This window comes from Callionymus lyra, chromosome 7, assembly GCF_982586985.1.
Source record: "Callionymus lyra chromosome 7, fCalLyr1.hap1.1, whole genome shotgun sequence".
Lineage (NCBI taxonomy): Eukaryota > Metazoa > Chordata > Actinopteri > Syngnathiformes > Callionymidae > Callionymus > Callionymus lyra.
In genome coordinates, this window is record NC_141824.1 from 11,786,321 (window position 1) to 11,805,688 (window position 19,368).

Here is a 19,368-nt window from a genome sequence, read left to right on the forward strand (position 1 = left end):
AAAACTAACTTAATAGTAAAATGTGCTTCACATCCCCGACAGGATTTTGGTTTAATTACAAATCAATTTGAAGTTCAGTTTGAAACACTGTTCATAAAACCTTTGTATCTATTATATCCATTTTTTAACTTATTAAATACTAACTTTGGATTCCATTTGGCTATTTAAAAATGCTTTAAACACACAGGATACCAACCCTACCGGATAACCCTCCCACTTCCTGTTATGAACTTTAACCCGAGCAATGCTTATGAAACCATAACCTCTATATAAACCACTCAACGACTAAACTTACGTCACCAAAGTTTTCTTTAAATACGTAACTGGTTGCTTTGCTAGAAAAGTGCATTGAACAAAAAATGCCCAGATACGTTCCAAAAATCTACTGATACACTTTTTCTTTTGTCCATCCTCCTCTTTAGATATTACTTCTTGTATTTACTACAATATGGATGTGTTTTTTGCAGACCTTATATGTACCAGAAACAAAAGAAACATGGATTGATCGAACTTTATTACACAATAACAAAGAAAAAAAACAGTAAAATCTCATCATAGCATTTGAACATTTTATTGTAAACTTTCAAGGTGATACTGTACATTTCCTCGTCACACAAACGAGGAGAATTGTATCTTTTTGTGCTTGTGAAACATACTTTAACGTGTTGCAAACATAATGAATCAGGGCCACAATTCACAAGAAAAACTCCCAGTAACATCATATTTTATTGTTAAACAGAAAAGGAAACAAATCATAACTTTACATTTGACAAAAAGTTGGGAACCATCACGCGAACACACCTTCACCGTAACCTACGACTTTTTCATGAAAACAATCCTTTAAAAAAAGGGCAAAACTATTCCGAAACAGAATTAATTTAACGTGTTTGTATCGTAAACCTCCCGCTGAGATCATGGAACACGAGTACAAAAGCAGATACGAGTAAAAAGAGTTGAAGCGGACGAGTCTGCGGGTGAAGTGTAGTGCTTCATCATGATATATTCAAAATGACATTATTTTTTTTTACTAAACTTTACGATAAATAAAGCCTTTGCTTTACTCCGGGTACACCACCGAGGAAGAGAAGAGTAGCTTGATTCAACTGGAGTCTCCCTGAAAGAAGTACAAGAGAAAATATATGAATATATCGTTCAACAACGAGGAACTTGCTGCCAAATGCAATACTCACCGAACAGAGATTAGTCTATTGACATGCCTTTGAGGGCACCTTTTTTTCTTTCCTACAGGAGACAAAATATGGATTAAGCATTTTAGAGATTAAGAAATGGTCAATTTAACTAATGGAAGTTCAAATATTCTGTTTTGTGGAAAACCCCTAGAAGCCTCATTTACAAAGAAGTTTGTGGATTTTATACTAAAAAAAACGGTCGTACACTCAAATCCAGAAAATGGTGCACGTACAAAAATATTCAGATGTTTGAATCTGCACGTAAAAATACAAGCACTTTTCCTTTCCACGTACTAATTTACATATTTAAATGTTATTTAAATGAACCAGAGTCTGTGATTTTTCTCTCCGCGATCAGAAAAAAACCCAAATGAAAACATGGATTTTAACTGGATTAACAGTTTATATTCGTTAATTTAAAAAAATCTATCATGGATCACATACTTTTTTAATTTAATTTAATTTAGTGCAGACGAGCTCCGGTGTAAATGTTTATATTTTACATTCAGGGTTTTTAATGCGAATACTTAATTTACAGAGACGTTTAGGGTCTTATTGGAAACATTTTAAAATGGAGTTTAACAAGAATAAAACTGTCAATCATTAACTTAAATTGCTGAGTATTGATGATGTTGTGAAGATGATCTGATCGTCTGAGCTTCATATGAATGTGTGTCGCAGCTGCGGAACACACGCGCAAATTCCTATTAAACTTATGAAATAAGAGCGTTTTGTTTACAAATTACAAATGAACAAATCAAGTGACGGCGTATTTATGCAAGTGTGTTTTTCAAGGAGATCACTACGTTCACGTGATCACATGAAACTTTAGCTGCTTTCATTCTGCAGCTTCACTTTGATAAAACGTGATGTTGTTAAACTCTCATAGAGAAAGACTTGAAGCATCAGATGTTGATTTATTTTGTTCGTTTTATTATAAAACAAGCTCATCATTTCTTTACATTTTTTCTGAATAGCGTGAAAAAGCGGATTAAAATATTCAGTATAAAACGATCGATGTTAACAAATACAGATCATCAGTTTGGTGAATGACAACATATTTATAAGTTTGTGAATAGTTTAATAAGCACTTGTGTAACTACAAACACTGGTGTGTGTTCATTTCTGATCAATATTGATCGTTAATGTAACTTTGAGGTGAATATCTTAACATGACTAGTGAGGCTGACGTGCATCTGAGCAGTAAATAAGGACGTACGCCTCCTTCAAACTTGTCGGGAAGTCCAACCTTAACATATGAACTTTGACGTGGAAAAGTATGTCTGTGCGTTTTTTGTGCGTATGACCTCTTAATAATGTATATATATAAATAAAATAAAATCAACTTTATCATGGTCACATTAATATAATTGGTTAAAAAGTGTTGATTTTGTTTGTCGATACCGTGTGTGGAAAAATATAAAAGTATAATACAAAAGTATAATATAAAAGTCACCTCATCCAGCTCTTTCATGGTTTGAGCCTCCATTTCCCGGATGTCGTCCATCGTCTTATCGATCCACTCGTCGATTGTGCAGAACAACTGCCGGTGGAAGTTGGTGAAAATGCGTCTCTCGATCTGACCACAAATGAGGGTGTTAGAGAAATGGCAAGGTTGGAAAAAAAATCCAAGTCAACCTTTCACATAAAAAAGCATCTACATAGGAGTTCAAGTCAACTGAAAAAAAAAACAAATGAGAGTGAATGTCTATAAGAAACATTTGAACAAATGGTTGTAGAAGGATCTGACTTTTAATTTTTATATAAAAATCCTATGTAGGTTTAATCATAAGTCGTGATCATACTACTTTAATATTGGTTTACGATTCTTTGTAAACGGACAGCTGTGTCTGAAACAATGACTAAGATCCCTCCATCCAAATAAAATGTTTACATCTTTGTACAAAACAAGTTTTTAAAAGTTTATTAATGCCAATTAAAGGTGTGACAAAAGTGTGACTGCAATGCAGTAAAAACCCAGAAAAACTTTTGCCAAATACCCCATGGGGATTTTATTTTATGATTTCTTTGAAGGTCCACTGTTTAATAATTGATAATAATAAAAATAATAAGAAAAAACATTTGTGAGATATTATTATAGTAGTATAGTATTATACATGGTGGAATCAATGCATTATGAAGCCATCGTACTACTTTCATAGTGGTTTACGATTCTTTATTAACTAATAGCTGTGTCTGAAGTCAAAATAAAACCACCCTTTTCACTTCATTGTACAAAACAAGATTTAAAAAGTTTATTTAGGTCGACTTGCTACAAAAGTGTGGTAAAAACCCAGAAAATCTATTGCCAAATACCACATGGGGATTTATTTATTTATGTTTTGTGTTGAAGGTCCAACACTTTATAACTGATAATAACGATAAAAAAAACTTTCGTGAGATATTGTAATGCATTATTAAGGCTTCATGGAAGTAGTGATGAAGGTTTATATTCATGTTTCACAAAGTAAAACAAGGTTTCTAAAGTATTACAAGTGGTGGAATTAATGCATTATAACGTTGTATGTAATATTGACTCTGATGTTGCAGAATAATGTTATATATTATACGAACCTTTATAACACATTTAATTAACTCCTGTAAATGTTATTATATACATACAAACATTTTTTTTACCCAAAGAGTTTTAAACATTGAACCCCCCTTACTTTTTTCATTGGGTGAGAGATACTGTACTTGGGGAAAAAATATAAAAGTCATCCAAGAAATTTGAAAGAACATGGAGCCCCTTCTTCAACTTACTAATGCAAATAAAAATGTAAAATATTCCAGATTAGGTTGATTAAGAAACAGAAATTGGGGTGGGTGGGTTGAAGAGGTGTTGGGTTTTACATCTGAACAGATTTTACTACCGGTGTGTTTTGTTTTGATTTGACATAAAGAGCAAACACAAGCATGCATTCAGTACCCTTGTAATCTTGCCCTCAACTTGAGTCTGCAGTCCAAACCACTTGAACTCCACCGTCACCAGCTTGTATGCACACATTTGCGGGCAGTTGTTGTCCTCCTTGCTAAGCTCCGTCTAAGAGACAAAACACAAAAGAATTGTCACCAGAGAATCAAACGTATCAGGACATGGATCAAGTCCAGACCTTCCATTCCTTCGTCAGGGGTCCCCTCCCCGTCTTTGAGGATTTGAACTTGGTAGGATCGTAGTTGTCGTCCTCTGCGTTCTAAGGAAGGAAATGCATAGATTTCAAACGATACTCTCTGCAAATGGAGTCACTATAGATAGACGTTGAGTGAAGCTCAAACTTGTACCTTTTTGTTGAAGGGCTCAGTGATGTCGATGTGCTCCACTTCCCTCTTCGCTAAGTCCTCTTCGCTCAGTCCGTGAACCTGCAGCCCACGAGAAAAACACTAGTTTGGACTCTTGTCTCGGCAAATATAACCGTTACGTATACAATTCTTGGAGCTACAAAGATTACATTAAGGCTCTAAAAAACTTTTAAAAACAAATTTGAGAAAAGAAAAAAGTCCAAATATATTTAATAAAAGTCATACGTTGTTTCTATGGTATGTAAGTAAATCAGTGTCATCAGAATATAGAAAAGTTAACATTTCAAATTATATTATTATTATACATATTCATAATTTAATTTGATTATTTTCCATATGGGAATGTTGAATTTGTTTTTTGAATAATTTATTTAAAAAAGCATTCTAATTTGTATTTTATTGATTTATTTATTTTTAATATTGCGGCCTTTCTATGTGAAGATAGAATTCTCTCCCTGTGTTGCGTGGGTTTACTTCAGGCACTCCGGTTTCCTCCTACATCTGTGAACTTTTGTTGGAAAATCATCCATAGGTACGGGTGTGTGTGTGAGAGGTTACATGTGTGTCCCGAGACATCCTGGCGACATGTTCAGGGTGTCCCCTCCCTCTTGCCCGAGATAGCTGGGATAGGCTCCAGCCCCCAAAAGCGGCAAATGTTGAATAAATCAATTAATAGTTTGATATTCTGTTTCAAAGAAACTTTTTTTCTAAATCCAATATTATTTAATATTTAGTCTTTTAAATTCAATATAAAAATGTTGGTATAATTGCGACAGAACCAAACGAGTACCGAGATAATTGATCCAACTTTCAGCCAATCATGCGACGCCGTCGAAGCTTTTTATATTGAATTTACAAGGCTAGGAATATAAAAATACTAAATTCAATTTAATTCAATTATTTTTTTAATTATTGGGATTAGAAAATCAAACTATGTGTAAAAAAAACGTTCAACAAATTCAATGTATATTAAGAACAAAAAAACAACAAAAAAAAATCAACCTTTCAATACACAAGTTATTGAATTGAATTATTCAAAAAAAGGAAATTTTATGCTTGTGAAAAAATCAATTGATAGTAAAAATGACAGTTTCAACATAGGAATTCAACCATCAACCACCATTCAATATTCTGAAGATAGACTTCCCTATTGTTCTTTCAACCGCTCGTGACCACAGAACATTGGAGCTGCAGTTTGAGCTTCAACCTAAAAATCTCATACAGATAAATCTGAAGCTCGACTTACATTTGGCTCATCTCCCAAATCCGGCTTGTGCCAGGTCTCGATCGTAATGCAGAATTTGTCTTTCATGTAGCTATTCTGCAAGAGTCGGAGGGACGGGGGTCAGTGACAAGAATCTGCTACGATCGACATGTTTTCTCAACTCACCGTAAGAACTGCATCCGCACGTGTTGGACGACGAGAGAGAGACATTTGGACGGAGAGAGAAAACAACGTTTTGTGTTTATAAAGCTCTTATGAACATGCGTTTGTCGTGTGACTCACTGGTTTTACAGTACGGGTATGCATTCCAGGCCTTTTCGTGAACCTCCAGAGATCCAGATGGGGCGATCCTCCTGATGAATACTGGCACTTTCCTGCAGAGTTGAATGCACATTAAAGATAACTCGGTCGTTCAAAACACTCCACACATCATGACTTTTAAAACAGAAGGAGTCGAGCCACTGACTTGTTTAGATGGTAGATCTTGTGAGTGAACTGTCCTTTCTCTCCGTTCTCTTTCTCGTAAGGATCGTTGATTATAATCTCCACACCTTCTCCGCCGCCCGTCACATCTTTGCTGGCTTGTGCGACCGTGTACAGCTGACCCACTTGGTACTGGAGAGGGAGGAACAAGAGCTCGTGTTACATTTAAGACGTGACGACATTAAATGTGTTGGAATCAAAGGCTTGGCGCAAAGTTCGGCTCACCAAGTCACCAGTTCTAAGTCGCCTACAAGATCTTTAAAACTTGTGTTAACTAAGGGCCAAAGTGGCCCAAATGCCTGCAAACAAATATGTTTGTGGTATCCCTTGTGTTGTCACAACAACATCCCTGGCTTCTATAAATACATATTCAGTGGTTAAGGTCGTTTACCTACAACAAAGGGCAACACAAGGGATACTACAAACACATTTGATTTTGAGAAAACATAAGGGTTAAAGACCCATTTCAAATACTAATTTAACATTAAGCAAAAAACTAGATCTACTCCAGGGCGTTTTAACATCTATATTTAAAAACAAAAAGGGTGTCAATAGTGGTGTTGGAAAATATTGATACACTCAATTATCACAATATTCTTTTTTCCTCAATGCTGTATCGATATTCAACAGCACAGTATTATTTATTTTTTTACTTTTATATTTTATTTTGGTTATAAATGTAATGGTTTATTTTTAATTGTATTCAAATAAATTCATTATATGCAATTACAATTAAAATCTCGGCCTTTTTGTGTTGCAGTTCAATTTCCTCAGTCATTACCTCCTCCTCCGCCAAATAAACAATGGAAATCAGCGAGACTGAGGACAAGAGGATACATCGACTCAAGCTGATTTTTAGACATTTCTTTGGTCTCAAACCAATTTAAAGCAGTGACGACTTCGTCAAGAGTCATGTGGTCTGTAAATTCTGCAACACCAGAGTCAAGTACTCGACAATACTACACATTTATCCTTGTTCTCTGTATCGTGATACATAAAAATATACTGTAACTTTGCCTTATTTATCGTAACAAGTATCGGGAGATTCATGCCAATACACATCCCTAAAAAGATTAATCTGGAAAATGTGGCGTTTTAAGGAGGAAAAATAAACACACACACACACACACTATATATATATCTATATCTATATCTATAGATATAGATATACTGTATATACACACAAAAAACTCAGAAAATGTAAAAATGAAATAAATAAAATGCACTTGTAACACTTCTGGGTCACAAGGTGAACAATCTCCGCCTCTGGGGATACACCGGGTCACCTTGACCCAGAGATTACACAAGGATTAAGGAAAAGCCGATTGTTTGGGAGTTCAAAGTATAGAAACATTCTTTGTCTTTTGGTACCCACGCATGATCCAAACTTGATCATGTAGTTCATTTTAGGTACAATTTAATACAACAATTCAACATCATTATTTCTACTAAAATAAATCTTCTCGTCTTTTGTGAGCATATCCATTGGTTTACATTTAGAACACAGAGGTTCAGTATCAACGGCATTAAAAAAACCCTGCCTTTATTCTTACGAAAGTCACGCCCTGCACTGGTTGAGACGTCTTTTCTGACACGTCCCTTTTCTGTTGACTACTTTCTTAAGAGCGTGTCAAAACCTGAACCACGAGTTTAAGAAACAAGCACCGAAAATGACCCTTAAACCATGCTGACTTGACAAGTGTAAAACCTCACACCAACAGAAAAAAACCGCTGACTCGGCTCTAGTGTCCAGTCTTTGACCTTCCAGCTGGAACTACGCTGGTTCAAGCCAGACTGAGTAACACTTTTCTGTTATGCCAGTTGAAAGGATGACAAACAAGGGGGCAAGAGTAAGAAAATACACCAGTAATGGATTGCATCGGTGTATTTTGTAGACATAATAAAACACATTCTAGTGTCAAAAACTCAAATCACACAATAGGCCAAAATCATTCCACAGATTTATTTTTCCCAACTATTGGTAACAGGAAGTGTGAGTCTGATTGTGTTACTGTCAATCCTGGAGGCTTGATCCATCAGAATTCTCTCTGTGTTGGTACGTTTATTGCAAGTCTCCGTACAATTATTGACCGAAAAACATTGCTACGAACCAACTTAAAATATGGACATATTTTTGCTTCAATACAAGATGGTCGTTACAGACGAGCAGTGCGGAGGCATTTGGAGGTTTTGGAGGACAACTGAGCTCCAGTCGCTACATTAAAATGAACAAACATTTTTGTCTGCAACTCTAAAAAGTAACAGAATACTGAAAAATAATCCCGACTTAATCGACATGAGTGAAATTTGAATTTTCTGTACTTCTCTTTAAACACTGGAATCTTTTTAGATTCATAATATTAACTTTAACTTCCTTTCATTTGAAGGCAACATAAAATTACTATGATGGCCATATGAGTTTCACACATACAAGTGTTCTCATCCATGTTTTCCACAGTTATTAGAAAGTTAAGATATATCCTTGTTTGAATACCATAATTAAGCCGTTTAACCCATATGGTGGCAATTGTACAGGACTTTAATTGCAAATGTAAAGTGAGAAAAGGGCAAAATGTATATTATATTATATATTTTATTTTTCTGCCGCACAGATAATGCTCAGAAGTTTTAGAAATATTGGCTGTTACAAGTTGAAAATATTAAATAGTGTAATTACAGTTTAACGGATTAACAAATAACAAAAGCTAATTATACATAATGACTTTGGTTATGATAATTATCTTAGTACTGATGGTTTTGTTGTCACTTGCCGAAACCGCCAATCCTTTTTTTTTCAAAGAGGGCGGAACTGGAAAAAATAAATAAAGATAAACAAAACAACGGGGACAGACAAACCCTCTAGTAACAGAGGCTCAGTAGACTTTAGTTGGGAAACTACAGTAGCTCAGTCATGAAGCAAGACAGTTAGTAATGACGCGTGTTGTAGACGCCATTGTTGCTTCTGCAAGACGTTAAAAACAACAGGCTGAACCTGAATTCCAGTTATAAAAGATGAATAACAGGCAGGGTCAACGGGTAAAATAGTTCCGTGTTTATGTCACCAAACATTCCTGTGCAAACTAGGTGACTGTATTTAATGGCTGAACGTGATGATCTTGCAACAATATGGTTTAATATCTTTGATTTCAGGACTGTAAGCTGCTACTTTTACTGTGGTTTATACGACAATGAGGCTCATCTATGGTGGTAGAAGTGTCAGTGGCCTCCAGGTGAAAGAGAAAAGAGTAGAGGATCATCTTAGTTTCCATTGACCTGATGAAGTTGACCAGCTTCCTAAAACCTTGAGAGGTCAGTAGTTGGTTTGGATCAGGAAGCCACGCACACAAAACAAAAAAAAAGGGTAGATTACACTATGTTCATATATTATAAATATACATTTGTAATTAATAGGGCTGGGTATCCCAGATTTCTGATACCAGTACCCGTACTTGCACTTACACTTAATATTTTGAGTGCACGAGTGCTTTCCAATGAGCAGTGTGCCAAAATTTTAGTGCACAATATCAACAACATCAATTGGCCAGAAAGTTGTGAGTGTGAAATTGTTGGACACTTTCGACACTAAACAACCGCCATTTTAGTGACGTAAATGACGCTAAACTGAAGCGTCTTGGGAGCAGATACCGGCGTAAATGTCTTGAGAAAACACAAATTTTACCACAAACACTACAACAACATGAACAACAACATGAAGCAAACCGTTTCAATTGGCGAAAGGTGCTGTCGCACTGGGCAAGTACATGCACTGTCTTAGAGGGTACTGTAAACCAGTGCACTTGGAGAAGTGCACGATTTAAGACACAACCCTACATACACTTGTACCTGATCGATACTATAAGATCAATTGTAACAAAAAGTAAATAACATTAGACAAACTACCAATCTTAAGTTTAATTTTCTAGCATAGAGAAGCTACAGAAGAAATAACTGATAACTAATCATTTCCAGTGCAAAAGAACACTTGCCAACAAGTGACGAATCAATATGATGTTCGCTTTCTTTTCACAGTTTTTACTTATAAAATAAGTAAAATAATAATAATAATAAAATAAATAAATAGACTAATCTTGGCATGTTTAGATACTCGCTAGCACGTTAGCATTTTGTGTTCAAATAAATCCAGAATGTTCATGCTTTTTAGAAGTTTAAACTGCTTTGACATCTATAGACAAGAAATACACAAATATCTATAACAAATATGTGTCGTTTCATCCACTTTGAATCACTGTTGAGGTCATTTGTTAATTTTAAAACTTTTTAGTGGAAAATCTAAATACAATTCCAATTGTATTTGATAATATTTTATATATTAATTTCAAGGTTAATTAATTGAATATCCAACAACAACTGCTGAAGTTTTTTGTTTTTTTTTATGTGGTAAAGACTTGAAACCATTTAAATGGTAAAGTATTCAACTATATTTTGTATTATATAAAAGCCAATACTTAGGACCAGTACTTAAGGTGTAAGACAATGTATTTGAAGGTTTGTTCATTTTAATATGAACTGATTTTTCATTCAACTCGTCTACATCTGAACATGTTGACAAGTTATTGACTGAAACAATAGCCCACAGACTTCAACCATATTATGCAACTCAGACCCGAGGTATCGCTCGCAGCACCGATTAAAAAGGACTCTGTGAAACTCTGGATTCCGTTTGTGATTATGAGCCGAGGGCGGAACAAAGAGGCGAGTGTTGCTCTGAACACCAGGATTAATGGATTGAGAACCGACACAAGGATCGATTCTTTACTCCACTCGGTCAGAACCACACACACACACACACACACACACACACACACACACACACACACACACACACACACACACACACACACACACACACACACACACACACACACACACACACACACACACACACACACACACACACACACACACACACACACACACACACACACACACACACACACACACACACACACACACACACACACACGCGCGATGAAGAAAAACAACCACGGTTTCAAACAAGAACTTCTGGACTAACAACTGATCGGCCCAGCCTTGAACAGAGCAACAATTCTCATACTTGTGTAGAAAAAACAAGGTCTTACCTCCTCCACTGAAATAGGCATAGCGATGCGACTGAAAGAGAAAAACAAACCAGCATTAGCAGTGTTGATACTTTGATGAAAAGGACTCACTCTTAAGAATACCATGTTTCAATGCATGCAAACTGTTTTACCATTTTATTACAAATTAAGAATAATTATGTCCCTTTTTTCCTGATTAAACCGTTTAAATGGATTTGATAAAAGTCTATAAAAAAATATTTTCCTAAATTAAATGTTTTTTTTTCCCCCAATCGAGTCAGTGGAAACTAAAACATCCAAACTCTCACTGACTCTGGCAAGTCAAACATGGCGACATGTTTAACTAGGATGAGAAGAAGTCCTTCTGGTATATAATGGAGAGGGAGGTTTTGGGTTGTTCAGGAGATGAACGGAGACGGCGAGATGGACAGACCGATGGTGATGGTAAAAGGAGAAGTGAACCATGTTGTTTGTTGATGACATAGTGATTTATGTTGAGGTGGAAGTTGGAGAGACAGACGATCACAGACACTAAGAACAAATATATGGAAAGTTCAAGAAAGCAGTTCAAAGGTTTCAAAAGGAAACATTTGGAGAAGTGTGTAGAACTCCTTAGTTTGGACATGTGGTGAGGTTTTTCCACATCTAACTGGATCGCTTATTCCGGGGAAAATTAAACAAATTTTCACAGCGTTTTTAATCACTCAGTCATCCACTTAAATTACTCTCTACAAAGCGTAGTCTCAGTATCATACCAGGACAAAGCCCAGCATTTTTCCTGACCTAAGACCATTTCCCTCCAGTGAATATCTGAGTATCCAAGTCTAGACAAACTGTTAACTAGGTTTGTTGTTTCCACTACTATCTCCATGTTTTGGAAAACAAACACATCAAACACTTGAGTGTAAAGTATGTTGGGTTCAGTAGAACAACATCTAAAGGTTTGTTAAATATCTTCTGGAGCTTCTTTAGAACCAGTTATACACGATTTAAAGTGATACTGTAGTTACAGGTATATATGTGTAGTTTTGTCGAGTACTTGACTCTGGTGTTGCAGAATTTACAGACCACATGACTCTATGAAGTCGTAACTGATTTCATTTGTTTTCAAACCAAAATATGTCCAAACATCAGCTTTAAAATATGCTGGAGTCGACTGTATCCTCTCGTCCTTAGTCATCGCCAGTATCTCCCAAGGAATTCATTGTTCCTTTAGCTGCGGAGGACGTTATTACTGCCATCTAGTGGTCGTAAGTTTAATAAAAACGCAACATGAACAAACGCAGGGAATATTTTAATGTCAATTGAAAAAATTTTTAAATTATTTTTATACTCTATACTTCTATACTTCTTTTTTATCTCCCTTTAGCTATAATTATATGTTTATCTACTTTTTTAATAGATAGGTGCCCACAACTAGATACGATTTCTTTAAATGTCAATTTAAAGAACCTGTTTTATCAAGTTCCCTTGAGTACGGTGGCCAAGAAGTTCAAAACTAATCTACGAACTGAAACAAAAATTTCCTAAAACAAATATACAAACTAATGAAACAGAATTAAATTACTCTGAAACAAATATACAAACTAATGAAACAGAATTAAATTACTCTGAAACAAATATACAAACTAATGAAAAAAATGAAAACTAATTTATTAACTAAGAAAGAAAATGATAATTTTCGAAATATTTTAAAATATACAGACTTTATTGAAATATAAATAACTATGGTTATAAATGGTTTAAGGCCCAGAAATATATATAATGATTCAGTGATGTTGAATATTGAAACTATATCTTAAGTAGAATCACATCCAAAATAAGTTTAAACATTTTACTTGTTTTAAGAAAAAAATAAATGCAAAATCTATGTCAACATGACCTAAACTAAAGTATTTCAGGAACATAGACACTGAAGAGACAATGAAAAGAACATGCAAGAGAAAATACGATTAGAAAAACAATAGCTTAAGGAAAAGAGAGAAGGAAAGAAAGTGATGAGGGACGAGCAGAAGTTCCAGGACACCAAGAACAAGGATGTGAGACACAGTCGAGGGAGGAGCTGAAACTGAACAGATCAAGAGTCGACTTCAACAAACACAAACCCTTTTTTTCAACAAAAACATTAATTCTCATCTAATGCTGCTTATAATGTCAACACCTGTGACACGTTTGTTGTCGCTGAAGAAGAACTTTAGTTATTCCAGTCGACAAAACAAACAAGTTCTCTGCTGAAGACACACCCAGAAGGTCTAGTTCACTTGTTTAAAGACAGCAGTTGTGACAACTCACTGGACGAGTGGCTACTTTTGTTCTGATCCCAAAACCAAGAGCAAACCTGTTTGTCCCTCCAGGTTATTGTGGACTTTTATTATTATTTTTCTTCATCTATTTCTTATTTGTTGTCATCCTAGTTTACATCGAGTAATGGAAATAAAATCCATTCATTGTTTATTTATGTGTATTTTTAAAAACGTAAATCCAACATGTCATGTACTTGTATATGTGTTTTAATTTGTTATTTGTCTCTTAATCTTGTTTTTCTTTTTTTTCTAGTAGTTTATAAATCCGTGGTCGAACTTTTCCATGGACTTTGACCGACAGTCAGCTGACAGACGTGCCGGGTCTCGTTTCTATAGCTGTGATGCTTCATGACAGCCAATGACAGAAAGTCAGGAAAAAACTGAACAGAAATCGTCTTTAAATGCATCAAAAAATGAAATAATCTTCATTTAAAACACGTTCTTGCTCCCGGGAAAACTGTAATTTTCAACACTGTCAACACAAACCTTTAAGAAGTACTCGAGGGAGTATTTTTAAAATCTACTTCAAAATATATCGAAAAAGTACTTCTTGTAATACTCACTATTCCACGATGCGCATGTTGGACTTCTTTGTGTTCCTCGTTCCCAGAGCAGTTTATTGTTTCTTTCCGTCGGTTCTTCCTCCTGAGCGTGTAGTGCGAGGCTCGACCAGGTGTGAGTCTCTGTCTCTGCGTGTGTCCGTGAATCAGTGCGTGAGAGTGAGGGGGCGTGGCTTCGCCCTCAGGTAGCGACGTGTTGCGTTCAAGAGAAGCTCGTAAATCCTCTATTACGCAGCATAAATTGTTCAGTCTCGGCGGTTTTTGTTATAGATTCGAATGTTCAAAGTCGACGGTTTTAAGTGATCATAGCTTGTGATTCCTTTGATGTGTTTCATCTCGATTATCGATGTTTAAAAGCGACTTTAATAACCATGTAGAGGTCTGGCAACCCGTGTCCCCCGTTTCCATTTCTTTTGCCTATCCTTACAAATATTATATATTTATTCATTTTATTTAAAGGCGTCCACAACAAGGTAGGATTCGGAGAATGGGATGTCACATTTAAACACGGATATTTATTTAAGCGTCATTTAGGTAGTTTGTTTTTTTTTTGTTTTTTTTTTACGTTTACAATTTTTTGTATTGAGTTTCGCGCTCACTACGGTGGCCCAGAAGTGCAAAACTCGTGTACAAACAAATGAAAAAATATAATTTACCGAAACTGATGAAACTAATTTACAATTTCCTAAAACTTTTTTTTTACTATATGTGAAACTAATTTACGAAATTATGAAAATGAAAAAAAAAAATCCTGAAACTAATGCAACGAAATTAGGAAAAAAATAAAAATAATAACAATTTCCTGAAACTCATAGAACTAATAAAATATGCAAACTCTGAAACAAATGTACGATTATTATGGAAATTCTAAATTATTTTTCAGAGTTTGAACATTTGTTTTTCACTTCTGTGTCACCAGAAAGAATGATAAATGGTCCCATGCTCGCTTACCTGTCCTCCATTCAGGAGCACAGCTTGGGGGCCTCCGTCAAAACTGTGAACCACAGCTTGATAAAAAAAAAGGTAATTTTCTATTTATTTTTATCCACTAGCATTGCTTAGTGTGAATATTTAGCTTTAATATCTTGAAACAATGTGCTTCTTTGACTGCAAATACAATATATTATAATAATATAATATATGAACTATTAAAGACTGAGATTTTCCCTCCAGGTTAATGTTTTCCCTCCCGTTGACTCACTACTGAGTCAAGAGCAAACACAAAGAGGGGTTCGGCTCCAATCTTCACCGAGAGTTGTTGAAACCAGCGACTCTGGTCTCGCAACGACCGGTTCAACCTGCTCGTCCGGTCGCCGAGTTCCTTAAGCACTCAGGATGTACGTCTGGGTGTCCCGACACGAAAATGAATAAATCAACACAGACGTGTAACAAATGAATCAGTTTAATTTCATATATTGATTTTTTTTTCTTTTTTTTCTTGTAATGGCTATACTGTGATACAACGATGAACGAAATGAAAGAGTAAAAACATGTTTGTAAACATCAGAGAGTGAAACACAAAAAAAGAGTAACTCAAAAGTAACACAGGTTTAACACGCCTGGAGAGAGAAAGAAGGCATCAGTGCTTCTGGAATCTTATTTCGTAACATCACATACAAACACTTTTTTATTAGCAAATGTGTTGAGAGGTTTTTTGGTGAATCACTGAAGGCCAGAGGAGTTTCTGCTGAAAGTGTCAACAAACAATTAGAAAAGAAAATCTGAGATTTTCAAGGCTACATTAGAATGAAATAAAAATCTACAGAAACAAGATTATTTGTTTATCCTCTTTCACTTGTTTGGCACAAACGTAAAAAAAAAAAAACTTTCTCTAAACTATAGTTTACGACATTTTTTCGTTTAAGAATGTATTATTAGTCATATTTCCAAGTTTAAAAATAAACTAGGTATATCGGTTTCACAATATTAAATGGTTGAATTTAACATTTTAAATGTTGAAAAATTCATTATTTTGAATGTATGTTGATGTGTTTTGTCAGCCTTAAATTACTTAAGTTACTTGATCGAACTTTCAGCCAATCAGGCGACAAACAAAGATCATGTGATGACTTAGAAACACATGATCACTCTGTACTCTGTTGGTTTTGTCTGGTGGCAATATTAAACCAACATTTAATAATGAATTTAACAGGCTAAGAATTGAAAATATGTTTCAATTAACATTTATTATTGGAATTATTGGTGTTAGAAAATCAAACTATATTAAATATTCGATTTTTTTCGATTTATAAATGTAGAAATAATTAAATTAAATGATTCAAAATAATAATGTATTTAAAAAATACAACATTTCTATCAACATTGTAACATTCAAATGTTAAATTAGACCATTTAATATTCTGATGGCACCGATATACAACAGCTCAACCTTTATTTAAATGTATTTAACTCGATTTTAATCTTAAATGACTAGTTTGTTTTCCTTCAGTATAAAACCCAACTAAAGATAATGTTCAACATGCATAATAGCAGCGACATGATGTCGTCACTTTAGAACAAAACGAAGACAAAGAGCCGAGAGACGAGAGGCCGCCAGCAGTGACGCTCCTGAAGGCGATTCTGTGAACAATAATTTCTTTCTTGTGAGGAATATAAAAACATGTCTCCTCCCGCCCTCTTGATAGAAATCTAAAATCAGACGTTTACATTCAGAACCAGGGAGAGTTGTGGGACATGTGACTGAGGTCCATTTGAAAAGAGCTAAAGTGCATCGCGTGCCATTCGTGTCTCACTTGCTGACGTCACGGCGGCGGCGGACGCTCGTCTCTCGGACACACACTTGACATTAAAAAGTGATTTTGACCTCTGACCTTCTGCGATCCACCAAATAAGTCCGGTCACGACCTCATCACGACCTCCCTTTATGTGAGTTCAACTCTTCCTCCTCGACTAACAAACCTTCTTCTTTGGATATCAGTGCGTTTGATGGCATTTGTTTGTCTTTTAGCACCTTTTTTTTTTTTTCAATAAAATGATTTGTGAAGAAATGTTGCCTCGTGAACTGATCCATACACATATATATATATATATATATTGCTACAGCGAATGAACACGTGTGAGACGAGAAGAAAAAAACATCATCCAGAATTGAACTATTGAAGTATATCAGACCCATCAGAATATTGACGGAATTTAACATTTAAAATGATGAAACTTTGATTTTTAAAGTGAAATGTTGTTTTTTTCAGCACTGAATACACCAGTACACTTCATTTCATTCAATATTTGTATATTGAAAGGTTGAATTTGTTATTTAATTAAAACAAATTGAATGTTTTTAAAAATTAAATTATTATTTTACACATAGAATTTGATCGTTCAATTCCAATAATTCAAAATACAATTATTTAAATTCAATATAATTAAGTTTGAGGTGTTTTAAATTCAATATGAAAATGTTCCAATAATAGTGCCAGTCAACAGTCCAGTGATTGAAGCGTGATTGGATAAAAGTCAAGTAACAAGTTGATCGGTAATCGATTAGTATGGTCTGGTGTCACTATTATACCAACATTTTAACTGAATTTAAAAGGCAATGAATTTAAAAATATTGCATTTTCAACATCTATTTTTGAATTATTCGAATTAGAATATCAAACTCTATGAGTAAATTCAATAATTAAAATAATAAATACAATCTAATTTCAGTTAAAAATGAGAGTTTCAACTGATATACTTCCATAACCTCTTCTGAATATATTTTCTCTTCTTCGTCGTCTCTTAATATCACACAAACAATAAAGAAGGTCGAGGAGTCGGACGGAGAGAAGCGTGCAGACATGACTAATCGAGTCTCTGGCACACAGTGTGGTTGATCAATCCATCAAAAAAAAAAAGAAAAAGATCTGAATTGACGTGCGAAGTGAGTTCCTGATCCTACAATACTTTTGCCAAGTCAGCGAAGTCATGCCAGACTGTGTGGAGGAAATCCAGGTAAGGCAGCTCCACCTGTGGTCACGTGACCAAGAGTGACTTCAGGAAGTCGAATCGTATTTTTACATTCTCGTCCTGACTGTGGTTTTGCTGGCATCATTGGAGGCTGATCCGCCTCCATTGAACATAAATAAAGTCTCAAGGGGTTTAAAGTGTCTTTTCCTGTGAGTGCATGAGTCGGCGTTTCTGGGCGGAGCTTCACGAGGGGTCACAGTGGCGAGTCGACGCTCGTGTCTTGAAGCCTCTACACGAACGCCTCGGGCTTGCTGCCGTCGTTCATCTTCACGTAGATCTTGGGGTCCTCGTCGCGCTCGTTCCTGAGGCGCGTCAGGGTACGACTGTGACACAGCAGGTAGATGGGGAGGCAGAATCCCAGCATGCTCAGCACCAGCAGGCCCACGTTCACCTGGAGGAAGAAACACAAACACATTTGAAAAATGTTCAACGTGTGTTACTTCCTGTTTGATATTGACCTACAACTAATCATATTGATATTCCCTTTTTTATTGAACTTTTTAATATATATTATGACTTGTTAAATTCTTATATATAAGAGTATAACTGGTTTGAAAACACAGTTCCTATAAATCATATTGTTGTGATTTATAAATGATTATGTTATCAAATCGAAAAAGATGTATTGTCAGTATTCTAACACAACACATTTTTTTGTGTGTGTTTGCTGATGACAGTACAGAATAAAATGATTTTAAATGAAATATATGCATATGAATACAATTTTAAAAAATACATTAAAGTTGTAAAATAAACATCATTCATTAATATTAAACTAAATTAAATATCTGAAGATTTCGTCACTTGAACTTTTTTATTTAAATAATATAAATGTAATCAAATTGTATATTATTTAATTTAATTAAATAATGTACAATTATTATAATTTTTTGTTATTAATCAATTACTCATTCGTTTTTGTCTCGGTAATAAAGTGGATAATGTGGCCGCTTAGGACTTTAAACTGTCCACTACTGACACCTAGAGGTGGAAGGTAACACCTCACAGTAACTCAGGTTGTAGTAGAGCTTTTATTTAAACGTTCTTATGATTTTAAAACCACTTGTTTACGTTAATAGATCCGTTACTAAGACAAACTAATCGCTGCTCATAATTTTATTATTTCGATACATTATAAGAAGAAATGTTCCACATTATATTGCCTTAAAGAGTTAACATTAATGTGTCAACATATTATTTATTTATTCAATAAAAATGTGTCAAAATATGTAATAAAAAAGATGAAAAAAGATTAAC

General features: G+C 34.9%; 1 protein-coding gene and 1 pseudogene across 2 annotated transcripts in view; both read right to left on the reverse strand.

Moving 5' to 3' along the window:
• Window positions 1–495: 495 nt before the first annotated feature.
• LOC148075052 (phosphatidylinositol transfer protein alpha isoform-like) lies at window positions 496–14,304 on the reverse strand (annotated as a pseudogene). The gene is made up of 11 exons (XR_015711842.1): window positions 14,146–14,304; window positions 11,301–11,331; window positions 6,182–6,330; window positions 5,881–6,089; window positions 5,737–5,811; window positions 4,473–4,550; window positions 4,304–4,384; window positions 4,120–4,233; window positions 2,647–2,769; window positions 1,191–1,242; window positions 496–1,114 (listed from the first exon to the last, which is right to left on the reverse strand). The product of XR_015711842.1 is annotated as a phosphatidylinositol transfer protein alpha isoform-like (transcript).
• A 1,222-nt stretch (window positions 14,305–15,526) lies between these two features.
• The window catches only part of LOC148075053 (large neutral amino acids transporter small subunit 4-like), a 31,593-nt gene continuing 27,751 nt past the window's right edge, over window positions 15,527–19,368 (reverse strand). The window contains exon 14 of the mRNA XM_087795188.1: window positions 15,527–18,502. Within this exon, the coding sequence (XP_087651314.1) occupies window positions 18,341–18,502 (162 nt within the window). The 3' untranslated portion in view covers window positions 15,527–18,340. The remainder of the gene's footprint in view (window positions 18,503–19,368) is intronic.